The 27,635-nt window shown below is 36.0% G+C and overlaps 2 protein-coding genes across 2 annotated transcripts; both read left to right on the top strand.

The window, feature by feature from the left end:
* The first annotated feature begins 1,671 nt into the window (after positions 1-1,671).
* Positions 1,672-2,588, top strand: LOC132610389 (glycine-rich protein 5-like). The gene is made up of 2 exons (XM_060324688.1): positions 1,672-1,780; positions 2,317-2,588. Exons 1-2 carry the CDS (start codon positions 1,672-1,674, stop codon positions 2,586-2,588), a joined length of 381 nt encoding a protein of 126 aa, XP_060180671.1.
* Positions 2,589-25,739: 23,151 nt separating this feature from the next.
* On the top strand, positions 25,740-27,011 carry LOC132609014 (dormancy-associated protein 2-like). The gene is made up of 2 exons (XM_060322842.1): positions 25,740-25,948; positions 26,480-27,011. The coding sequence occupies exons 1-2, from the start codon at positions 25,834-25,836 to the stop codon at positions 26,734-26,736; spliced, it is 372 nt and encodes a 123-aa protein (XP_060178825.1). The 5' UTR covers positions 25,740-25,833; the 3' UTR covers positions 26,737-27,011.
* Positions 27,012-27,635: the final 624 nt, after the last annotated feature.

Raw genomic sequence — 27,635 nt, 5'->3', positions numbered from 1 at the left:
CAGGATTGACGAGTTGAAGAAACAGTTGAGTAAGTCTTTTGCAATGAAAGACTTGGGTCATGCTAAGCAGATTTTGGGCATGAGAATTACTCGTTCAAGAGATGAAAAGAAGCTTTATTTGTCGCAGAAAAAGTACATAGAACGTGTACTAGAGCGCTTCAATATGAAGAGTGCTAAGTGGGTTAGCACACCTCTTCCTGGTCATCTGAAATTGAGCAAAAAGATGTGTCCTACAACAACAGAGGAAAAACAGAGAATGGCCAAGATTCCTTATTCCTCTGCCGTCGGAAGTTTAATGTATGCAATGGTATGCACTCGACCAGATATTGCTCATGCAGTCGGTGTTGTTAGCAGATTTCTCAAAAATCCAGGGAAAGAGCATTGGGAAGCTGTGAAGTGGATACTCAGGTATCTAAGAGGAAGATCAGATGAATGCTTGTGTTTTGGAGGATCAAATCCAATTTTGAAGGGCTATACAGATTCTGATATGGCAGGTGACCTTGATAACAGAAAATCCACTACTGGATATTTGTTTACTTTTTCAGGGGGAGCTATATCATGGCAGTCAAAGTTGCAGAAGTGTGTTGCACTATCTACAACGGAAGCGGAGTATATTGCGGCTACTGAAGCTGGCAAAGAGATGATATGGCTCAAGAGATTCCTTCAAGAACTTGGATTGCAGCAAATGGAGTATGTTGTCTATTGTGACAGTCAGAGTGCAATAGACTTGAGCAAGAACTCCATGTACCATGCGAGAACAAAACACATCGATGTCAGATATCATTGGATTCGTGAGCAATTGGAAAGCGAATTGTTCCAAGTCAAGAAGATTCACACGAGTGAAAATCCTGCAGATATGCTGACCAAGGTGGTATCGAGAGACAAGTTCGAACTGTGCAAAGAACTTGTCGGCATGCACTCAAACTAAAAGCCAGTGTACCCTCCTTCAAGTGAATGGGACTGGAGGGGGAGATTTGTGGGGTCCAGTCCCCTATTTTAAGGAAGAAAGTTTTTTCTTCCTTTTGACAAAATATACAATTGGCAGCTATTGTTGAAATGAGAAAATCGGCTACTGAATGTGTTCATAGTGAACATCTTGACTTTCTACATTCAAGTGATGTCACTGATGACATCAATAGCTCCATTTCATCCCTATAAATAGGGAAGCTTTCTATCATTTGTTAGATCATCAAGATCATTTGCTATACACACCAAAATCTCAGACAATACATCTGAGTGAGAGCAAAGTGAGGTATTCCATAGACTGTAAGAAAATAGTCTGTGAAGAAAAATAGAGTGTGAGTGATATTGTAGTGAGGTGGGAAAATCAAAAGAGTGTTATTTCTTTTGAGGGTGTAGTGGTCTTAGGAGTATTTGTACTCGTTACTACACAGTGTAAAATTCCTTACTATAGTGATATCAGCTGCTCCTCTTGGCCGTGGTTTTTTCCCTTATTCAGAAGGGTTTCCACGTAAAATCTTGGTGTCATTATTGCTGCATTTTATTCTTGCTGATTTAACCATAACTGAGTGTTCCGCGTTTATCACTAATACCGTGAATATTATTTTGCGGGTCTATTTTATTCCCAACAATTAGTTTCCTCATCCTTCTTACAATTATCATAATTCAAGTGGTAGTTATATCTTACTATATAGTTTCTAGCAACAAAAAATGGGATCAAAAGCATTTTTGCTAATTGTTTTGACTATTTTTCTCGTGATAACCTCAGAGGTTGCCGCCAGGGAGTTCGCTCAGAGCTCCACCACTCCCCTGGATTACGGTACGCTCCCTCGGTCCCATATTATGTAAATGTATTATTGTTTGACGAGTCAAATCGTTTTTTCTTTGATTGTAATTTTCTCAAGCCTCTTTTTAAATATCTTGAATCGTTAGCTAAGTTGTCTTATAATATTTTTCGTTTAATTTTCTAATGTGTAAATTTCAAATTTTATAAAAAAAATAAAGAATCTATACTGAAATTCACATCCTAAATTAAGTATTTTGATCTCTTCACATAAATTAGGACAAAGGGGATATTTATTATCTATAATAAAGAAGAATTTCATTCTAATAGTTTTGTTCGGTAATTACAAAAATTATAAGAAAACAAATTTTAAAAAGTTAAAACTTGGTAAGAGTTGGGCGGGTTGGATATGACCCATTGTTTAACCCATCTTTACTCAACCCATTTTAGTTAAGTAAAATTCTGCGTAATAATTCATTTGTTAATTTAGGCCATTTTGATTCGTCCAAATTCAGCATAAGCTGTCCATTTGTCACCCTTACTAACACGCATATATATGATTACATGTGCAGGACAGGAAAATGATGCAAATGACGCCAAATTTCAAGGAGTAGGACTTCCAGGATTTCCAGGAGGCAGATTTGGAGGACTTCCAGGACAGGGATTTGGTGGTGGCCATGGTGGTGGATTTGGTGGTGGATACGGTGGCGGATATGGTGGTGGCAGTGGTGGTGGATACGGTGGTGGATATGGTGGTGGCCATGGATATACTGGCGGTTATCCAAGGAGAGGATATGGTGGATATCCTAGAGGTGGTGGCTTTGGAGGATGGCCTCGCAACTAATTAATTAATTACTATGGAATATATATGAAGAATATTCATGCTACTTTTTCGCTTACTTTTTCATGCTATACAGCTCAGCAAAGAAAAAAAAACAGGGTGGCTATTTATATGTTGAGTGTGTTTTAGTAGGTAGTAATAAGTTTTGTTGTTGGAACTTGGAAGACGAATAAATGTATCAGAAATATCGATTCAATTACTGTGGGTGGATGGTCATCATGTCATGTTCAGATAATAATATCAGGGATCTTATAAGTTTATATATGTCCCTTTTCGTTTACATGTAATTGTCACACAAATAGTTAAGTGAAATCATAGTGAGTTATTTTTCCTTTTGTATTTATTGTCTCGGACTCTCTGTTCCGCTTTACATAACATTATTATTATACTAGTGAATTTTGTCCGCGCTTCGCGCAGTCATGAAACCTCTTTAAATTAAAAAATAATATTCTTTTAATGCTTGAATGAGTATTAAAATAATTAAAGTGGGATATGATTTTTGAAAAGCTAAAAATATTTTTAATGTTTTCAAAAATATAAATATACACGTTGATAAGTTCAACCCAAAGACATTTCCCTCGCAACATCTTTATTTTTCTAAAACTAACCAAAAGTCTTGTCATGGAAATATTAATTATATTGCTTTACAATGGCACAAAAAAGATTTCTAAAGAATCTAAGAAAAATATTATTACTGAGAAAACGAAAAAAGTTAAACATAAAGAGACCTTAACCATTCTGATTTTGAAACAAAAAAATATTGAACATCTTATATTCACGGTCACGTTAAATAAAGAAAAAAAAACACATAACAACATCAAAATCAAAATTTTGGACCATATATTAACATGCAACTCACTTCTTTTCATCACCTAGAGCAGTCCAATCACATTTTCATGAGCTTCTCGTTAGTTTAAGATATGAAGGAAATACAACCAATTAAGTAGTGGAATAGCAGGAAATTTTATTAATTCCTATACTGTAAAATTCTTATTGTGCTCATATTTTATAACTCTTCGTTGCTCTTACAACTCTTTATTTTCCTTCCTTCATTACAACGTAACATATAATAAATGTTATTAATTCCTATACTGTAACTTTTGATTATGCTCATATGTTACAACTCTTCATTGCTCTTACAACTCTTTATTCTCTTCCTTCATTATAGCAATAAAGAATTATCAATTATAAAAAAGAGGAAAAACCAAACAATGAGGGAAAAGGGTTTAAAAGAATCAAAAAAGAAGATAAATAGAATTTAGTTAATAAAGAAAAGATAAAATCTGAACTGCCAAAATTGAAAAACCATATATATATGCATAGACGAAAATAAAATTTCATATACTAATAAGGAAAACTTTCATATGTAAACAATTAAACATAAAACAAATGCAAATAGATAAAATATCATTTGCCTCTTTTTAGTTTTACAGTGACATATATAGCTCTTGAGGAACAATATTTGTTGACACCCAATTTTGTCCCTTTCCTATTTAATTTACCCGGGTTTCTAAATTTACTGATAAGCTAAATACTTTATTTTCACCGCTATTATTTTTTGCTACTTTTATTTTTCAACATTACAAGTATTACTTTATCACAAATTTTTAACGGTTAGTCATCGTTTCATTTTCGGGTTTGGAATCGTTAAATTAATTACAAGACAAAACTTTGCAAAATATTTATTTTTCTACATATTGATTATTTATATAATATATATTATACCAGTTATTAAACTAGAAGCCCAAAAATAATTCAAATAGCGGAGGAAGGATCAACAATTTTCAGCCAAATTAATGGCCCAAAATACAAATTTAATATTATTTTCCTACCCAAATAAACAACCCACATTTCAATACCCAACCCACATTTTCAACCCATATTTTCAGCCCAAACGGACCAGCCCACTACCATTTTAATTTCAGTCCAGCCCATTACCTCCACGCGACCCGACCAGCCCAACCCCTTCACTTTTCTACCCTAATCCCTCATTCTCTTCTCTTTCTCTTCTCAATCCTTTCCGCCGCTGCTCCATCTTTCTTTCTCCCTTTTCTCCTTCTTTTCCGCCTTCTTCTTCTCCTCCATTCCCGCTTCTCCTCGTCGCTGTCCCCCACTCTCTGTCCACGCTCCTCTCTTTCTCAAACCAAACGAAGCCCTATAAATCTAGGACGAATGATAGTTCGAAGGGGGGAAGATTCTTCACCTTTCCACTACGGTTTAGTCTTATCTTTGTGCTATTTCTACTGATTTTTTTTAGTTTTGAAAAAGGGGATGAGACGGTTTCCTGGAGAGGAGTTTTGAAAATTCCAAACCTTATTTCTGTTTGCTCTTTTATTTTTCGAAGTCAAGCATATAAAAATTTCGAGGGATTTTTTTTTCCAGATTTTTTTGAGAAAGTTGATTCAGTTTTGAGGGACCCAACCATCTTCCACACTTGATTTTTCCCTTTTCCGGTGAACTTTAGCCGCGACAAAGGGGTTTCCAACAAATTCGATTTGATTTTTTTTTTTTTTTTAAACTTTGTTCTGCGGATTTGTTGAGTTTTAGAACTCAAAAGAATTTGAGTTCATCCTGTTCAAAACATAGATTCGACGACTTCGACGCCTCAGTTCATTGCGCACAAAAAAGGTAAACTCGATACACACATTATTTACAGTCTGTAGCTTCTGTTTTGTTTAGATTTCAGCTTATTCTGCTATATTTTCAGTAGCTATGTAGTTTCTCTGTCGTCATGTTTTTTTTTTTTGTGTTTGATGTTTGGGAGCTGTTAGGATAGATTATTGATTGCCAAATGAATTTGAAAGAGGTATACTGTAAATTTGAATGCTTAGGCTGAATTTCCAGGATTTAGAATCTATTTAAAGCCGAATACATATAGGACTTACAGTGGGTATACACTCGATATATGCCTGGTATACACACCATGGTGTATATATCTTAGGTATTGTATCAGTGTTCTGATGAATCTCATAATGTTGTTTAAAGCCATCTGTTGACGAAATCTTTTAGTCATGACCCTTGTAGTCTTGCACTTTCCTGTGTACTTCAGTTGATCATGACTTATCTTGAACTGTGTAAAGTTGCCCATTTCACTCTGATCATGCTAGCATTGCCACTTTGGGATCAATATGCATTTCTTTTGCTTTCACCCTTAGGCAGTCTTGTTTGTGTTTTCTCTGCAAATTCTCCTATGTTTTTCCCTATTGCCTAGCTTGAATCTTATGTGCTAAGTAATTGTCTCTGTTTTAAGTCAGAAAATTGTAGTCTAGTTTGAGTGTCCTGCGATATATGATTGAAGCTGCTCGAAACCAACCAACTCCCTGGTCCTATCACATGTGAATACAATTTAGTTTCTTTTTTGCTTAATTTTGTTGTGACCATCATACATGATTGACTTGCTTATTTCTTCCACAATCTTATCCTGAGCCTAACCTCTTTTGCATTCAAGGTATATGTTCCAATTCTGTGAGCCTAGGAGGAGTCTGAGCTTATTGTTATAATGTGCTACTTTATTGTGAATTCAATACCATCATTTGCTCGACTGTGCTGGTATCTTTTTAAAAAATAAAAATAAAAAAAGGGTGCACAAGCAGTTCGTTAAATGAATTAAAACTGGCATTATGTGTCTCCGAATAGAGATCAATACTGCAAATCTTCCTTACATAGCCTTACAGTTTAAAATTTAATGATAAAATGTCTACACATATGAAAGAGTTTAGGTTATGATATAATTGGCCTGGGCTCTGTTTGGCTTGAGTTCAGATGAGGAGGATATTACCTTCCTATCGTTTTTTTTGGATTTGTGAGAAAATTCTAATTCGAATCAGATTTATTAATAGGTCGTGTCGCTATATGATTATTTTGAATTTTGCATCTGTTAGTCCCGATAACATCTTTTAAGGTTAGAGTATCAAGATATCTTGAACATTACCTTCTTTGTGTTTAACTGATTCCCCTGAACAATCTTAATGTTTGTCGTATGGGTTCAGTTCGATAGAGCGATTCGAATTTGTATTTGCTAATCAGATTTTGTTTCCTACTTATAAACGGAGATTGTAAGATCTTTTGTTCAAGTTTCTTGGTCTTTGTTTGTTAATGAAGAGCTAAAGATTGGTTAAAAGAAGAAGCCAATTTTATGTTTTAAACTTACTGGCTGTTCTCATCCAGATAAGCACTGTTAAAGCTTTATATTATTTAAGACCAGATTCGAATTCCTGAGGCTGTGACTCTAAGGCTATCTAATTTCTTGAATTTGAACATATTGGGTTTCTTTAAGATCTGGGTACCAAGATCTGTATGATCGGTTGAGCCAGGGACCTAATCAAGCTAAATATCATCACATGCCTGTTTGCGATATACTTTACACTTATGATAGAAAACATGAATATAGGAAGTCACCTTGTTTTAAAACCATATACGACAGCCTCTTGATGATGGTGCTTTACCTGGCTGTAGAAGAATGCATATTTGTTTCAATGGAAAAATGTTACTGAACTGGTTTGCCTTTCGCTTGCTTGGGTCTTTGTCCCTTTACTTGTTTGGCAAAGGGTAGTTTAAGTCACGTTGGCTGTTTTGATGTTGAGTAAAGGGTTGGTCTAGTCCTAATCATTTATTAAGTGTTTTAAACAAGGAAGTTGTTGATTTGCTCGTCTGGGATTTTGCATCATGCAGCTTTATTTATTGATCATACATACACTAATCATCCTTTCCTTCATTTGTCTTTTTATGCATGACTATCACACACGAGTCCAAGGGACTCGTCATCTCCTGCATTCGGTATTGGGCCAGAGCCAACGCAATTTCTCTTTCAAGTCAGCCAACTTACGGCCAAGCAAGGAAATAAAATTTGGGCCAAAGCCCAATCGGTGTGAACAGCAACAGTAGCGGACAGTAGCATTCTTTAATGGGCTGAGCCCATTTGCCTCATTCCTATTCTTTTATGTGCATTTAACGTATATTGTATGATTAACATTGTGTTTGCTAATTTAGATAAACTTTAGTAACATTAGAGATTTTAGTTTAGTTGTGGGTAGTTAATTCAAAGAGAAGACTAACAATTAAGCTTCATTAGTTTATATCGAAATTATCTATTATCCACAATATTTATCATTTTTAGAATAGTTGATTTTCAAAGTATCATGACTATATATTTTTGACTAAAGTAACCATAAATTATACTTACTATTTTAGAAGTTTTAAAACGCCCCAAATTTTACACTAACTTAGCTTATTCTAAAAATAAAAGGCAAATTAGTTTCAACGGATAACTTTCCCACTTTAATTATTTTCTAACACTTGAAATACATAATTGTTTGAAATAACCTTAGCACAATATATATATATATATATATATATATATATATATATATATATATATATATATATATATATATATATATATTAAACTGCTAGTCTTCATATGAAGCCTTTAATATTTATTTTACATTAATCTTACGATAACTCTTTGAATTTGTGAGTCGGCATAGCTCACTTTTCTCCGAATACATATAAACATTACATATTCTGTTTCTTTTAGTTTATTTTAACTAAACTCTTTATACAAATTATTGTGTTTTCTACAAGTATTATTTTAAACAATACTATTACACTTTCATTTAAAATTTCAACAACATTTATGAGTTGTATTTTAAAATAACATGATGAGTATTCTTTTATACAAATTATTATTTATAAGTTCTATTTTTACAAATAGCATGTTTACATGCTTATCTATAACTTTAGCCATACTTACAAAGCTATTTTCTTTTCCTATAATACTATATTTACACTTAGCCTAACTAATCATAAGTCCGGTCGGTTAACTATTGCTAATGGGTCTTAAAGGGTGCCTAATACCTTCCTTTTAGACTAATTGAACCCTTACCTAGAATCTCAAGTTTCGCAGACCTTAAAAGAGTTAACTTTAAAAATAACTTTAATAAACTTTAGGTGTCCTAATTCACCATAAATAATTAGGTGGCGACTCCTTAAAACAAACAAAAACAGGAATCTCCAATATGTCGTACTTCTACTTTAACCTCCGGTTAAAATGGGGTGTGACAGCTTGGCGACTCTGCTGGGGATTCACTTAGGTTCTAACCATAACAGACTTAGTTTAAATAGGTTTTGTGTGCTTATTTTGATTACTTTATTTGTTTGTTAACTGTTTTTACATGCTATTAATTGATTGCTTGATATAAACTGTTTGTTTGATATAAACTGTTTATGTGTTACTGCTTTGATAAACTGTCATTCCGTTCATATTTCCTCTACTTCTGGAAAACTCACACATATTCACACACTTAAAACGGCTTCGCGGTTCGCGCCCGTTCACTACTAAATTACCCCTTTAGTTGGATTGATCTTGTGGATTTAGTCGATCAGCGGTGCAGTCGACGGCCACGGACTTTCCACTCTCAAGTTGTCCGCTTGGGAGAACCTTGTGTCATAGGAAGCCAACTCTTAGTCAGCCTAAGATAGAGCTAAACCAACACCCTTTATTAAGAGCATACATTTCATGACCTAGGAGGTTTAATACCCTTGGTGCATTAAATCCATTAGATGACTTTACCCAAACGTCCAAGCGGGTTCACAACCCCAAGTGACACCAATCATACTTTATGTGCATGTTTGAAGGATAACTGTGCCTAAATATTGACTATTTGCTTTAATTAATTAAACTTTAGGAGGGAAGGATGATTAACGTTTCTATGACAGGTATGGATTTGCATTGGAGTACAATGAATGACGAAGATCAATGACATCACAAAAACGGGGCTGAGATTTAGACATAGGAAATTATATTCACTTCATTTAGATTAGGAAACACTTTATGTTGTATTCATTTGACATGTAATAAACGTTACATTACTTTTGTACTTTATTGTTGGGGAAATAGAATTTGTTTAAATAATCAAAGCAACGGGATGACATATTATGGCACATTTTATCCTTTAAACAACGTTAGGCCCACCTCTGGCGCAAAGAGGTCACATGCATATTAGGACGTGCTAGTTGTTTGATATAATCGTTTACATTTGTTTGATAACTTATTTGACTCTACTTGATAAATTATTCGCTACATGCCTTACTCGACTTTACGTGACCATGACTTTACCTAGATATGTTCATGAGATTAACATCGTTTATACTGTATGTCTATTTTATCTTATTCCCGAACAGAGAGTTGATTCGTGTTGACGCTCGATGGCCGACCATCCTTACATCACGAGGTCAAAGACGTCATCGTTACCTGAACGTAGTTGGGCTGTCCAAGGAAATGAAATTACTATGTCTGATCCGACCGCATCTGTTCCAACTGGTATAGAAAACCTCGTGATCGCTAGCGATCCGCCTGAAACTTCCGAACATGGAACTGCTATTCAACGGGATGAACATATCGCCCGCCTGACTCAAGAAATTGAGAATCTACGTGGAGAACTAAATCGGGTTAGGGACTTGACCAATTTATCCATCACACTCCAAAATTCACCTTCTGAACCTAGCAATACTGCACCAGAACCACCTCGTTTCCCATCACTCAAATCCCCAGTTCCTGAGCATTTTCCTCCCCAAAACAATGCACCTACTAACAACAACTTGCCTCCGATCACCCCCGCAAATCCACCAAATCCAACATCCGTCTATACTCCCCCACAAAGTCAACCAACCACTTACACTAGCTATACTCCTCCACAAAATCAACCACCCACCTACACTACCTATGCTACTCATAATCCACCACCCGTCAACCCACCAAATCAATCGCTAGTTCACACTCCCTATGTTCCTTTGCCTACCAACACTAATCCACTACCCACAACCACTCCTCTAAACACACCAAATCAACCACCTATAAACACCAATTATAACACACCACCTCTTGTCCAAAACACCCCCATCGTCCAAACTTATCCGACCCAGCATATACACGGGGCACACTTTGTCACCCCTAATGCACAATATGTTCCTCCGGTATATGCCGCAGAAACACAAACCTTTACCAACCCAGTAACGGTCAGGTTCCAACCCGAGGTAGATCAATACGAAGAAATGGAAAGGGATGCAAAGGCAGGGGCAGATAACATACTGCTAAAAGAAATCCACAGTCTCAAAGAAGCAATGAGGAACCTTCAAGTCGCTAGAGGAACTAAGAGTGTAGAATATGAGGATCTCTGTGTCCAACCTGACGTCGATTTACCCGTAGGCTACAAACCGCCAAAATTTGATACATTCAATGGAACAGGCGACCCTCATACACACTTAAGGGCTTATTGTGACAAACTGGTTGGAGTGGGCAGAGACCAGAGCATAAGGATGAAGCTCTTCATAAGAAGCTTATCTGGCGAAGCACTTACTTGGTATACACAACAGGATGTCCGTAAATGGCGTGGTTGGAGTGACATGGCGCAAGACTTTATGGACAGGTTCAGTTTTAACACCGATATCACACCAGATAGAGTTTACATGACTAAGTTAACCAGGAAGTCAACTGAGACGTTCCGCGAATATGCGTTACGTTGGAGGTCAGAAGCGGCCAGGGTTCAACCTCTGATGAATAATAGGGAAATGACTGCTACCTTCATTGAATGCCAGGCTGGCATATTTTACGAGAAAATGATAGGTATGATGGGACAAAAATTCACAGAAGTTGTTCGAATGGGAGAAGCCTTGGAAGAAGGAATCAAATCGGGGAAAATTCAGGATCTTAATGCTTTACAAGCAATGAACAAAGCTATACAATCTGGTTCTATCAACGGGATTAAAAAGAAGAAGGAAGATGTCGCTGCAGTCATGAACGCTCAAGGACATGAGCCGAGCCAAGCCATTCCATACTTTAACCACCCACAACAAACTTTCCACCCTTACCACTACCCTGAACCCTACCAAGCTCCACTACCTCCTTACCCCGTTTACAACACCCAAGCAAACTACTACCAACCCCGAGCGCCTCCGCATCAAAACCCACGCCCGTATCAACCCAACCAAGCTCCAACTTACCAAAATCGACCACATACTATGCCTAGAACCCGTCCAAACCCTGACACCAAAAACACCCGTAATTACACTCAGATCGCTGAACCCTTGGCTCAATTGTTCGAAAGAATGAAAGCAGCAGGCATAATACAACCGATTGAAGGAAAAATTCCCGAGCCTATCCCAAAATGGTTTGATGGTTCCAAAAGCTGCGCATACCACTCTGGAGTTGTTGGGCACGCCACTGAAGATTGCTATGGGCTTAAAAACAAAATCGAAGCCCTGATTAAGGAAGGAGTAATTCAGCTCGCTGAAGCTAAGCCCAATGTGGTCAACAATCCTTTGCCTGCTCACGGAAATGCCAAGATTTAGAGGAGTCCAGTGCGGAAAGATTCAGATCAACAACTTTTTCGCTCTCGTGGGAACAATCCAATACAACTACTCGCAACACCAAGGCATTGACAATATGGGGCGCCTAACCAGGAAAGACTCCGAAGAATTGGACTTGTACTCCGTCCTCGATCCGTCAGGAGCCTTGGTAGCATGAACATGTAGTGAACTTGTTTTCTTTTATTGATGCTTGAACCGTACTCAAAATTATGTTTGCTTTGCTTCATCTTTTGGAGGCTTAATCGTGAAAACTATGAATGCATTTCTAATTTTCCTTAATCATCTATTATTGTTATTTTCTACTATAATTATCAAATCTGCCAACTCTACGATTATGACATGAAATGTGCGAATAAGACAACATACATCCCGAGAGAGTAACAAAGAAACTCGAGGACAAGACGAGATTCCACTCAAAAGAAATGAAATAGCCGATAGGTGATAACATAAGCCTGAAAGCTAGCTCAAAGGACGACATTAGGTAAGACAACCTAGTTTGCAACCTTTCCTTTAACAACCATGTGCGAACTACGCTTGACCTGATTCCTCAGTGGATACGTAGGCAGCCCATATAGGGACTCGGTCATACTAGGTTAGAATTTTTCCCATTTGCATGCATACGAACTGCGCTGACCTGATTCCCATGGGGGATACGTAGGCAGCCCACATAGGGTTCGGTTGCATTTAGAACAAAAATCAAAAGATTTTTGCATACATACGAACTGCGCTGACCTGATTCCCATGGGGGATACGTAGGCAGCCCACATAGGGTTCGGTTGCATTTAGAACAAAAATCAAAAGATTTTTGCATACGTACGAACTACGCTTGACCTGATTCCTCGGTGGATACGTAGGCAGCCTACACAGGGACTCGGTCATACTAGATTAGAATTTTTCCCATTTGGATCCTTACGAACTACGCTTGACCTGATTCCTCGGTGGATACGTAGGCAGCCTACACAGGGACTCGGTCATACTAGATTAGAATTTTTCCCATTTGGATCCTTACGAACTACGTTCCGTTCTGATTCCCAGAGTAGGATACGTAGGTAGCCCACATAGGGTTCGGTTGCGCTATAACAGAGAAATCTAAAAAAACATTACACAAAGAAAACCACACAGGGCTTGAGTCCTTCGCGGGATTCGTAGACTATCAACATACAGATTCGTCGCACCTAGATAAAAATCCAACAAACCTTTTACCGTTTATATAACAGAACTACGCTGACCTGATTCCCTTGGTGGGATACGTAGGCAATCCACATCGGGTTCGGTCCCTTTATTAGAATACTTCAGACCATTTTATGTTTCACGAACTACGTTCTGACCTGATTCCTTGGCGGATACGTAGGCAACCTATACAAGGTTCGGTCACACCATAGCATAGGTTTAGTATACCCTTCGGAATCAAAACTGGGGCATATTTTGAAAGGATATAGACAAGAGAAAGTTGGACATCGACAATATTGAGGCTACTAGACAAGAAATAGTACAGACAAATGACCTCCCAAAGTTTTCGGAAGTGTCGCAATCGGAAGTTAGTAGGAATATTTTACAACTTGCATACATATATTTTGATATATATCTTTCCTTACATACATACACTTACGTATATATATTTTTTTTCAAATGGAAAACTTTCTTTCAATTGTTTCACTACTGTTCATCTACCGAGGCTTAAACGGAGGCCACAAGATCCAAACAAACAGGATGAATGGAGCGCCAACAAAGTCAAGCTTCGAGTCAACACGAATCAACTTTCCCCCCTCCCAAACTAAGAATTTTTCTTTGAGTGCAGGATTTAAAGGACCGCAAGATCAACAGTCAAGTCTATCAATCATGGCGGAAAAGCATCATCTGGCTCAATATGGCCTCACCTAATAGCCAAACGGCTTTATTTCTAACTCTATCTTTAGTTTTATTTTATCACAATAACTTTATGACTTTATTTACCTGTTTTGTAGGTTGACGAAGTTGGAGGCGAATTAAATCAGGATCGCACGTCATTAGTTTAGCCTGTCACGATACCATTCAACATCATAAGCCAAACGGCTATTCTACCGCCTTGCTCCATACTTTACCAATTACTTTATTATATACTTTACCAGCTTTAACCATTTTTTACTCTGAACTTTGCAGGAATTATTGTCAAGTCCCCGAAGACAACCGGAGACACATCATCAAATCTCTGAAGACAACCGGAGAAGTATCATCAAGTCCCCGAAAACAACCGGAGACACGTCATCAAATCTCTGAAGACAACCGGAGATGTATCATCAAGTCCCCGAAGACAACCGGAGACACATCATCAAATCTCCGAAGACAACCGGAGACACATCATCAAATCTCTGAAGACAACCGGAGATGTTCATTCAAGTCTCTGAAGACAACCAGAGACAGATCATCAAGTCCCGAAGACAACCGGGCATCACTCGGCTATACTGCCCTATATGCATAAGCCAGACGGCTACACATCATCAACTCTAATGATTTACCTTGAACTTTACAGGAATATCATCAAGTCCCCGAAGACAACCGGAGACACAGCATCAAGTCCCCGAAGACAACCGGAGACACAGCATCAAGTCCCCGAAGACAACCGGAGACACAGCATCACCGGAGACACAGCATCAAGTCCCCGAAGACAACCGGAGACACAACATCAAGTCCCCGAAGACAACCGGAGACACAGCATCAAGTCCCCGAAGACAACCGGAGACACAGCATCAAGTCCCCGAAGACAACCGGAGACATAGCATCAAGTCACCGAAAACAACCGGAGACATAGCATCAAGTCCCCGAAGACAACCGGAGACATCGCATGGCTACACGGCCTCATCTGCATAAGCCAAGCGGCTATACACTTGTTTTACTCCTTACTTTATTTCTTTATTTCATCATCTACTTTACCTACTTTAACGAATTTACCTTAAATTTCGCAGACATCGTCGAGCCCCGGAAGACAGCCGGAGGCCTTACTACTATCATCTCCAACCGCAACTAGAGACCTTATTACATCCTCAGCATACGCATCACACATTCATTCAAGTCCCTGAAGACAACCAGAGAGAACATTGGCCACACGGCTTCATTTTTCATTCCCCCAATCATATTTACTATCATTTACACTCTTTATAGTTTTACATTTTTTAACTTTATTACTAATTCTGACATGAATTTCAGTTTTGGCAGAAAATACAACCAGCAGAGATGCAACACAACGTGGAACTTTATCTTACGCAGTGAACTGGGGCAAATTGGCTGAAGAGGAATACCAAACTCACAAGCAAAGGTCGCGAATCTACTCTCAAACTCAATCCGCCTATGTCCACAAACACGTGATACATAGGTTAATTTCTCTTTCACATCTTCCGCTAAAACTCTACTGAATCTACTCTTTTCACAATCTCATATTCCTTTCTACATCCCCAGCGTTTCCATAACTCAACACTGGGGCATCTTTGAAGAATTTACACCGTGCCTAGTAGAGTCCTACTTATGGGTGTGTTCTGCACCACATTTATAATTAGGAGGCTATAAGCACGTGTTCCATTCTTAAACGTTCTCGTCACCTGTCTACAACCCCCCGCTAGATTATGAATCCACAAAAACTTTCGAATTATATATGGCCTGATTCTCGTGCAGCCCGAGATAGGTAGGCAACTCGAAACTGAGATTCGGCCATAGTTTTCCATAATTCCTTCGACCCTCATAATATTTGCCATCAAATTTTCCTAAATCATACTTTCTTATAAATTCATATTCGTTGGTCCAAACAAAATTGGCTACTACGTCAACTTCTTCGCCCGAAGATTCTTACATCATCTCCGGTCGAAGAGGGGCATCTGTTGACACCCAATTTTGTCCCTTTCCTATTTAATTTACCCGGGTTTCTAAATTTACTGATAAGCTAAATACTTTATTTTCACCGCTATTATTTTTTGCTACTTTTATTTTTCAACATTACAAGTATTACTTTATCACAAATTTTTAACGGTTAGTCATCGTTTCATTTTCGGGTTTGGAATCGTTAAATTAATTACAAGACAAAACTTTGCAAAATATTTATTTTTCTACATATTGATTATTTATATAATATATATTATACCAGTTATTAAACTAGAAGCCCAAAAATAATTCAAATAGCGGAGGAAGGATCAACAATTTTCAGCCAAATTAATGGCCCAAAATACAAATTTAATATTATTTTCCTACCCAAATAAACAACCCACATTTCAATACCCAACCCACATTTTCAACCCATATTTTCAGCCCAAACGGACCAGCCCACTACCATTTTAATTTCAGTCCAGCCCATTACCTCCACGCGACCCGACCAGCCCAACCCCTTCACTTTTCTACCCTAATCCCTCATTCTCTTCTCTTTCTCTTCTCAATCCTTTCCGCCGCTGCTCCATCTTTCTTTCTCCCTTTTCTCCTTCTTTTCCGCCTTCTTCTTCTCCTCCATTCCCGCTTCTCCTCGTCGCTGTCCCCCACTCTCTGTCCACGCTCCTCTCTTTCTCAAACCAAACGAAGCCCTATAAATCTAGGACGAATGATAGTTCGAAGGGGGGAAGATTCTTCACCTTTCCACTACGGTTTAGTCTTATCTTTGTGCTATTTCTACTGATTTTTTTTAGTTTTGAAAAAGGGGATGAGACGGTTTCCTGGAGAGGAGTTTTGAAAATTCCAAACCTTATTTCTGTTTGCTCTTTTATTTTTCGAAGTCAAGCATATAAAAATTTCGAGGGATTTTTTTTTTCCAGATTTTTTTGAGAAAGTTGATTCAGTTTTGAGGGACCCAACCATCTTCCACACTTGATTTTTCCCTTTTCCGGTGAACTTTAGCCGCGACAAAGGGGTTTCCAACAAATTCGATTTGATTTTTTTTTTTTTTTTTTTAAACTTTGTTCTGCGGATTTGTTGAGTTTTAGAACTCAAAAGAATTTGAGTTCATCCTGTTCAAAACATAGATTCGACGACTTCGACGCCTCAGTTCATTGCGCACAAAAAAGGTAAACTCGATACACACATTATTTACAGTCTGTAGCTTCTGTTTTGTTTAGATTTCAGCTTATTCTGCTATATTTTCAGTAGCTATGTAGTTTCTCTGTCGTCATGTTTTTTTTTTTGTGTTTGATGTTTGGGAGCTGTTAGGATAGATTATTGATTGCCAAATGAATTTGAAAGAGGTATACTGTAAATTTGAATGCTTAGGCTGAATTTCCAGGATTTAGAATCTATTTAAAGCCGAATACATATAGGACTTACAGTGGGTATACACTCGATATATGCCTGGTATACACACCATGGTGTATATATCTTAGGTATTGTATCAGTGTTCTGATGAATCTCATAATGTTGTTTAAAGCCATCTGTTGACGAAATCTTTTAGTCATGACCCTTGTAGTCTTGCACTTTCCTGTGTACTTCAGTTGATCATGACTTATCTTGAACTGTGTAAAGTTGCCCATTTCACTCTGATCATGCTAGCATTGCCACTTTGGGATCAATATGCATTTCTTTTGCTTTCACCCTTAGGCAGTCTTGTTTGTGTTTTCTCTGCAAATTCTCCTATGTTTTTCCCTATTGCCTAGCTTGAATCTTATGTGCTAAGTAATTGTCTCTGTTTTAAGTCAGAAAATTGTAGTCTAGTTTGAGTGTCCTGCGATATATGATTGAAGCTGCTCGAAACCAACCAACTCCCTGGTCCTATCACATGTGAATACAATTTAGTTTCTTTTTTGCTTAATTTTGTTGTGACCATCATACATGATTGACTTGCTTATTTCTTCCACAATCTTATCCTGAGCCTAACCTCTTTTGCATTCAAGGTATATGTTCCAATTCTGTGAGCCTAGGAGGAGTCTGAGCTTATTGTTATAATGTGCTACTTTATTGTGAATTCAATACCATCATTTGCTCGACTGTGCTGGTATCTTTTTAAAAAATAAAAATAAAAAAAGGGTGCACAAGCAGTTCGTTAAATGAATTAAAACTGGCATTATGTGTCTCCGAATAGAGATCAATACTGCAAATCTTCCTTACATAGCCTTACAGTTTAAAATTTAATGATAAAATGTCTACACATATGAAAGAGTTTAGGTTATGATATAATTGGCCTGGGCTCTGTTTGGCTTGAGTTCAGATGAGGAGGATATTACCTTCCTATCGTTTTTTTTGGATTTGTGAGAAAATTCTAATTCGAATCAGATTTATTAATAGGTCGTGTCGCTATATGATTATTTTGAATTTTGCATCTGTTAGTCCCGATAACATCTTTTAAGGTTAGAGTATCAAGATATCTTGAACATTACCTTCTTTGTGTTTAACTGATTCCCCTGAACAATCTTAATGTTTGTCGTATGGGTTCAGTTCGATAGAGCGATTCGAATTTGTATTTGCTAATCAGATTTTGTTTCCTACTTATAAACGGAGATTGTAAGATCTTTTGTTCAAGTTTCTTGGTCTTTGTTTGTTAATGAAGAGCTAAAGATTGGTTAAAAGAAGAAGCCAATTTTATGTTTTAAACTTACTGGCTGTTCTCATCCAGATAAGCACTGTTAAAGCTTTATATTATTTAAGACCAGATTCGAATTCCTGAGGCTGTGACTCTAAGGCTATCTAATTTCTTGAATTTGAACATATTGGGTTTCTTTAAGATCTAGGTACCAAGATCTGTATGATCGGTTGAGCCAGGGACCTAATCAAGCTAAATATCATCACATGCCTGTTTGCGATATACTTTACACTTATGATAGAGAACATGAATATAGGAAGTCACCTTGTTTTAAAACCATATACAACAGCCTCTTGATGATGGTGCTTTACCTGGCTGTAGAAGAATGCATATTTGTTTCAATGCAAAAATGTTACTGAACTGGTTTGCCTTTCGCTTGCTTGGGTCTTTGTCCCTTTACTTGTTTGGCAAAGGGTAGTTTAAGTCACGTTGGCTGTTTTGATGTTGAGTAAAGGGTTGGTCTAGTCCTAATCATTTATTAAGTGTTTTAAACAAGGAAGTTGTTGATTTGCTCGTCTGGCATTTTGCATCATGCAGCTTTATTTATTGATCATACATACACTAATCATCCTTTCCTTCATTTGTCTTTTTATGCATGACTATCACACACGAGTCCAAGGGACTCGTCATCTCCTGCATTCGGTATTGGGCCAGAGCCAACGCAATTTCTCTTTCAAGTCAGCTAACTTACGGCCAAGCAAGGAAATAAAATTTGGGCCAAAGCCCAATCGGTGTGAACAACAACAGTAGCGGACAGTAGCATTCTTTAATGGGCTGAGCCCATTTGCCTCATTCCTATTCTTTTATGTGCATTTAACGTATATTGTATGATTAACATTGTGTTTGCTAATTTAGATAAACTTTAGTAACATTAGAGATTTTAGTTTAGTTGTGGGTAGTTAATTCAAAGAGAAGACTAACAATTAAGCTTCATTAGTTTATATCGAAATTATCTATTATCCACAATATTTATCATTTTTAGAATAATTGATTTTCAAAGTATCATGACTATATATTTTTGACTAAAGTAACCATAAATTATACTTACTATTTTAGAAGTTTTAAAACGCCCCAAATTTTACACTAACTTAGCTTATTCTAAAAATAAAAGGCAAATTAGTTTCAACGGATAACTTTCCCACTTTAATTCTTTTCTAACACTTGAAATACATAATTGTTTGAAATAACCTTAGCACAATATATATATATATATATATATTAAACTGCTAGTCTTCATATGAAGCCTTTAATATTTATTTTACATTAATCTTACGATAACTCTTTGAATTTGTGAGTCGGCATAGCTCACTTTTCTCCGAATACATATAAACATTACATATTCTGTTTCTTTTAGTTTATTTTAACTAAACTCTTTATACAAATTATTGTGTTTTCTACAAGTATTATTTTAAACAATACTATTACACTTTCATTTAAAATTTCAACAACATTTATGAGTTGTATTTTAAAATAACATGATGAGTATTATTTTATACAAATTATTATTTATAAGTTCTATTTTTACAAATAGCATGTTTACATGCTTATCTATAACTTTAGCCATACTTACAAAGCTATTTTCTTTTCCTATAATACTATATTTACACTTAGCCTAACTAATCATAAGTCCGGTCGGTTAACCATTGCTAATGGGTCTTAAAGGGTGCCTAATACCTTCCTTTTAGACTAATTGAACCCTTACCTAGAATCTCAAGTTTCGCAGACCTTAAAAGAGTTAACTTTAAAAATAACTTTAATAAACTTTAGGTGTCCTAATTCACCATAAATAATTAGGTGGCGACTCCTTAAAACAAACAAAAACAGGAATCTCCAATATGTCGTACTTCTACTTTAACCTCCGGTTAAAATGGGGTGTGACAATATTCTCAATTTAGGAGAAGTTAACATTTATTCTATAGATAAAAAAACAACATCGCAGAATACTATGAAAAGAGAATTTAAGGGAGTACATAAATTGATGTTAAAATTCTAAATTTAAACTAATATTTTCAGAGATAACTTTACTTAGTCTAATTCACTGTGTGGCTAGGCAAAACATTATGAAGATCTAAAAGCTTAATCCTTTTATATGTTGCAAAAAAGTTAGGACACTTATTTTTGGCTAAAGAACTCCTGTTATTCTTTTCTTTTGCTTTTTGCTTCCGTTCTTCCGTTACCTTATATTTAAAAGTCCAAAGTGTATAATTACAATGAATTAAGATAAGTAAAAATATTTCTGAAAATATGCCTCAACATAGTTTTTTCTTAGAAGTATGTGTTTAAAACAAATGACATGATATGATTTAAAAAGCCTATTTCAGATTCAAGAGAGTGAATGCACCTTCTTTCGCAAAATGAAGAAAATCAAATTTCACATTATTCATAAACAGAGCACATATTTCCAGTAAATCTCATTTGGGTTAAATAAAACAAAGTACCATCCAATTGCTTAATAGGGGACCTGCCAGGGTAGTTGAGCAATCATAAAATGATTTAAGCGCAAAACCTGAAAAGTTGGTGACATAGAAACAATAGACTGCCTTGCCCTTGGCACATCTGCTTGTGCCATAATCAAATCAATATCTCGAGTTTAACTTCCGTTCTCTTCTTCATCAACCTCGTGTTAGCCTCCATAGTAAAGCATAATTGGGCAGCATATAAAAATGATCCAATAAAAAATATGAAAGGTTGTAGTAGTAAATGAGGCATTTAATTGAAGCATACAAATATTGGCTCTTTAGTTTTTTTACCGTAAGGAATAGGAATATTAGCATTAATTGAGACATTTATTTTTACAATATATAAAATAATAGAGAAAAAGGAAAAAAAGGAAAAAATAGATAAATGCCAATGGAGGCCATAGAGAGGTGCCACATAGGATTGTCTATGCCTAGCTTTATATTATATATAGATTATTGTTGAGTTTAAGTTCTATATATTAATGATGTATATAAAAAATTTACACAATTAAATTAAGTTCACCATTGTTTTTTTCTTATTTCTCGTTCGGTGTCTAGTACGTACTTATTTAGGGGTTCCACTTATTTAAATTCATCCTGAATAGTCTACTTTAGTGGGTAAAGGGCTCCATAATTTGTTTTTTCTCGCTTACATCCCTTTGGATGGTTATAGCCAATACCTTGAAGGACTCTTCCTTTACATTTGATGTTAATTGGGCACTAAAAAAAGACAGTGCTAACTGTTCTACAAAAGCTCAACCCTTTTTTGGTCTGACATCCAGGTCTTTTGCACTTCATAATTGAGTCAGATAAGTTAAACCAGCTAGTATCCGTTTTATATATAGTTTGGAAACTCAGATTCCGCCAGCAAATAAGTAGATGCGTAATCTGAAATTTAACAAAAACAATAGAAGACCTGAAATCTTCATATCTACTTGTAACACTTAGAAAGGGATGAACCTTATTCTTACATTTAAACCACCACCAGGACATATATAATATTCCGCCTATTGTTGCCATATATATATATATATATATATATATATATATATATATATATATATATATATAGGTGTGTAGTACCTGCATTGGGGCCTGACTATTGGATTTGCACCGAAAGTTCCACATTGGAAGGTAAATCGCTTTCTAACAAAGACGACTCTACGCCCAGGATTCAAACCTAAGACCTCTAATTATGAATGAAGGCGTGCTTACCACTCTATTACAACTCTCTTTGGTGATTGCCCTGTCTATATGCTACACCAAAACAACCACAGAAAAATAGGCAACCCTGTTTTGCAATATAGCCATAAGAGAAAATTTGGTCCAGTGTCTTAATTTGTTATCAACAACAACTACATTTAGATGGTCCAAACACCCCAAAGCTTCTGATAATATTTTTGAAATTTATCCTTTGAAAGTCTCATTGATGTTAGGTGTATTTATACGCTTAACCGCCATATTTTGCCCATATTTACCTTGTTTAGAGGACGAATTAAGTTAAATACACCTAACTAATCATTAATCTTTCATATGAACTAATATGTGTGTGTTTGTTGCAATTAGGTACTTTAAGAGGAGAAAGGTGATGTTTCAACCAATGGAATCAGCCAACAACGTGAAAATTAAAATTAGAAGAATTGAAGCAAGCAACAGAAAGGAATTCATATGGAGAATTGTCCACGTACAACACATGGAGCTTGATATATGTGGACCAAAAAATGCAAAAGATGAGCTTGAGAGTTTTGGTTGAAAATGGAAAGAATAATTTAGGCAGACCACACTACAAGGATATAAAGAACTGCAATTGACGTGAATGGGGCAGCTACCTCGCTGGGCGAAGCTCATAGCGAGGTACTGCCTTGCTGTGTGGCTCGCTCAGCGAGGCCACAATATCCAGAATTAAAAATTCGCCCGGTTCGATTTAGACTAGGTTATTTCATTCGGGCTTTTTCCGACACCTATAAATAATTCATAAGACAGTTTTTAGGGAACTTTGGATCTAGAGAGAGCTAGGAGTCGCCGTAGAGACCGGAGTTTATTGGGTTTTATCTTTTCTTCTCCTTACTACTAGGTTTTATATTTTCTTTGGATGATTAGTTGCTTTCCTCCATGTCTATGTGGAGCTAAACTTCTCGTTCTAGGGTTATGGTTCTTTCATGAACGTTGTTACTCGAATATTGATTTCAATTAATTAGTCCATCGTATTGGTTTATTTATTTAATCATGCGCTTAATTATTTGATTGTCTGATCAACTATCGAATACTATCTTTGATTCTTAGATTGAACTCGAGAGAGGAATACTAAGATAGCAATAGGGTTAAATAGAGCAGGATCTCAACCCTGGGCATCGGGGAGCGAATTTGCGTCTAGGATAGAGATATACCTAGTTCTCCTTGCTTGGTTAATATACATGAAATATAAATGCATTTGTGTTAAGGTTCATGACCATAGAGATATAGGCGTGAAAGTAATACAAATAGGCGGCTAGAGGACTCGAGAGATTCGTAGTCGTAACATCAACCCTGTCAATCAGTAAACTAGATAAATTAAGAAGTTGAATCAATTGAAGAATACAGCGTGATTGTTAGATAGCCCATATCCCTAGATCGATTTCATCTCATCGATAATACAAAAACCTGCTCTTTCTTGGTTGAAGTTCATTATTTGTTTTCTTTTTAATTTAGTTAGTTTATAAAAACAACTTATAAAAACAACCTTCAGATTTATTCTCTTGTGTAGATAATTCGGATAGTTTAATTTAGCTGGTGGTTTATCGTAAGTCTCTGTGGGTTCGACATCCGATTTCTAAAATCACTATATTACTTGTAAGCTTGCGTGTGCATTTGGGAGCAACACTCATCATGAAAAAAAAAATTCGGAAGGTGTCTTCTTGTGCCATATGTTTAGGCCAGTAAGAGTTTTGTTCCTTGTCTTTCACATAGACGACAAAGGGCGGATGCAGAGTACAACAACATACCTAGAATATTCTCACTAAGTGGGGTCTGGGAAGGACAAAGTGTACGCAGACCTTACCCCTACCTTTAGGGAGGCAGTTTCCGGTAGATCCTTGGCTCAAGAAAAGGCATTTGAAAAAATGTTAGATAAGAATCAATAGAAGTAAAGAAATCATCGCATAATATCATACAAAGCATAACATAGCATAATGTAAAAAGAAACAGTTACAACAGCAAACTTATACGATAATCGAAGTACAAGAGACGACAGATACTGACGGGAACATAAGGCATTATTGGTTTATCAAATTCAACCGAACCCGTACTTTCGACATGGATTGTAAATTTACGTGTAAAAATGCACAAAAATGCAACAAATAACCCCTTAATTTCTTGGAACATTCTGAACTTCGTTAGGAAAATCAGCCCTCACTCATCTTATTGGCTTTTGATCTCCACCCTAAGCATCAGAGCATTGGAGGAATAAGCTTATTGTATAGTCATTATTCCTCTAATTTTGCATTTAACACATCCTTTAGGAGTCTAGGTAGGTTGTTCTGCCTATCTCACTATATAGGGAGGCTTAATGTACAGCTCCCTCAAAGCACTTGTAACTCTCTGGTTCGAAAGATGAATGAAATGCAAACTTTTGACTAAGAAAATGAAAACGTACTGAGAAGTTCCAAACAGCAGTAAGTACAAAAGACTTCCTTTTGTTAATTATTTGTCCAAAGACAACTTCATATAGATCTTGAACTTCATCAAAAATTTAAGAGATAGTAAGTCACTGGAAGAGAAGAGAGTGGCATCGTCTGCGTAGCACAAGTGCTTTAAAGTTGGACATGCATACAAAAGGCTTCATCTTGGCACTGATTAAGAGGACGTGCATACAAAAGTTCAGGACCAATTACAAATAATGAAGGAGATATTATGTATTTAGAGTTTCAGTTTTCTTTAAAGGCTCACAACTAGCTTAGTGGGTAATGGTGAGTTACAATTATAAGTTTACTCTCACGGTCTAAATTTATATGATACTCTGTCATTTTAGTCAGTTCCGAAAAGAATGACACAAAACACAGTTAGTAACAATTAACTTTAAACTTCATGTCTTACCCTTAATGAGATGTTTTATGGCCACACAAATATCTATAACTTGTTTTAGATCACAAGTCTCAAAGGTTTTCCTTTCATTCTTAAACTCAATGCTCATCAGTCAAACGTCATCATATAAATTGGGACGAAAAGAGTAGTAATATTCTTTTGCTGGGATTCACGTTTCATGTATTAGTACCACAAATTGATTTGGATTATTTCAGCTATTGCCTACATTATTCTTTACTTTTTCAATTAATTAAACAGATACAATAAACATAATAGATAAGCTCAGGTTCGATCAACGACGGATAGTTAGTCTAGTGCCAATCACGTTCCACCCCAATTTGGGAACTTGCCATTATTAATTAAGAGACATTAATTTCTAGCTAGTAACTCAAGACTTTTATTACATTTTTGGGTATAGATTAACTCAAAACGCTAGGTTAGAGTATATCTTGCAGAAATATATCAAGATAGTAAATGCAAACAGCATGATCTGTTCAATTCTCATCCATATATACATATGTACTTTGCCATAGCTAAAGGAAAAATGCTATAAGTAGTTATTTAGGAGAAATCATTTTGTACGTGCTTTATGGAAAAGTCGAATATAAAGTCTAAACAATCTATGGATCTGCCAACTTAATTAATTACTAGTCCGTTACTTCATTAATGCAATCTTCAAGTTAGCCCCCAAGAAGTTCACATGATTATGCTATAAATAGAGGCAAAATATTCATTAGTTTACTCATCATTCTTACAATTATCACAAAATCAAGAGTTCTTACAATTATCACAAAATCAAGAAATAGTTATATTTTACTATATTGTTTCAAACAAGAAAATAAAAATGGGATCAAAGGCATTTATGGTTCTAGGCATTGTTTTGGCTATTTTACTTGTGATAACCTCAGAGGTTGCAGCTAGGGATTTGCCTCAGAGCTCCACCACTTCTCAGGACGACGGTATACTATATTTGTGTCATTTTATGTAAAAGGGTTACTGTATAAAGAGTTAAACCATTTTCTTGACTGTATTTTCTCAAAACAAAAATTAAATATCTTGACTTGTTAGTTAATTTGACTTGTAATAAATTTTAGTGATATGTAAATTCGATTTTCTTTTTAAAAAATATCGAAGAATCTATCTCTAATTCTTATTCTAAATTAAGGCTTTTAATCCTTTTACTCACCACTCCCAACCTATTCATATAAATTGGGACAAGCTATAATAAGAAGAGTTTTTTTAAATAGTTTTGTTCGGCAATTATAAAAATTATAAGAAAACAAATAAAGAAATTAAAATATGGTAATAGTTGGGCGGGTTGGGGGTACAGCCCATTGTTTAGACCATCTTAACCCTATCTATCTCAGTACGAGTTAACTTCTGAACAATGATCTATTTATTGATTCAGCCCATTTTAACCTGTCCAAATTTAGCACTAACTGTCCATTTGCCACACTTACTAACATGCATATGTATAATTAATGGTGCAGGACCGGGAAATGAGTTAAATGACGCCAAATTTCTAGATGTAGTTCTTCCAAGACAAAGAGGAGTCGGACTTCCAGGACTAGGAGGACCGGGACTTCCAGGAGGAATGGGAGGAGGTGGTTTTGGAGGAGGATTTGGTGGTAGCCGTGGTGGTGGATATGGTGGTTATCCAAGAGGAGGATATGATGGATATTATCCTGGTGGTGGTTATGGAGGATATCGTGGAGGTGGTTGGTATGGAGGATGGCCTCTCAACTAATTGATTATTACTAAGGAATATATATATGAAGAATATTCATGGTGGCTATTTATATTTCAGTATTGTGTGTAGTAGAAGGTATAATTTTGTTGTTGGAAGTCGGAATAAATGTATAATAAATCTCCATTCATTTACTATGAATGGATGGTTATATGTTATCATGTCATGTTTCTTTATGTAATGATATAGTATGCATCCGTTTTCGTTTACATGTAATTGTCATTCAAATAGTTAAGCGAAATTCTAATAAAGTTATATATTTCCTTTGTATTTAATTATTGTCTTTGTTCTGCTTTACATAACACGCATGCATACTTGCTAGCTGAACTAGTTGGAGGGTTTATTTATATATTATGCCTATTTTTTATACAATCAACTTAACTCTTTTACTATTTCTCGCACAATATCTAATATTCATTTTGGAGCTCCGTAAAAATCACATGTTCGCACTAAGAAAACCCATCACATAACTCCAAAGGAAATGAATAACCTGATCTACAAATGGATTGCTTATGAAAATCCAATTCCTTGGAGTGTTGTTGATGGTATATTTCTTGAATTTGGTACGGTGTTAGTGACATACTTAGAATTTAAAGTATATATATATATATATATATATATATATATATTCCCCTTAAATATATATATATGAATCCCCTTAAATTTGTTCCGGTTTTTCCATTACGAAATTAAACTTTACTGGACTAGTTTGAGTGACTCCTTGTGTATGATCCCTCTAATATTTCTTTTTCACACACAAATTTAATAATATTATATATATATATATATATATATATATATATATATATATATATATATATATATATATTCCCCTTAAATATATATATGAATCCCCTTAAATTTGTTCCGGTTTTTCCATTACGAAATTAAACTTTACT

The sequence above is a fragment of the Lycium barbarum genome, chromosome 9 (assembly GCF_019175385.1).
Source record: "Lycium barbarum isolate Lr01 chromosome 9, ASM1917538v2, whole genome shotgun sequence".
Classification (NCBI taxonomy): Eukaryota; Viridiplantae; Streptophyta; class Magnoliopsida; order Solanales; family Solanaceae; genus Lycium; species Lycium barbarum.
The sequence above is the reverse complement of the archived record's forward strand: the minus strand, read 5'-3'. Positions and strand labels throughout refer to the sequence as shown.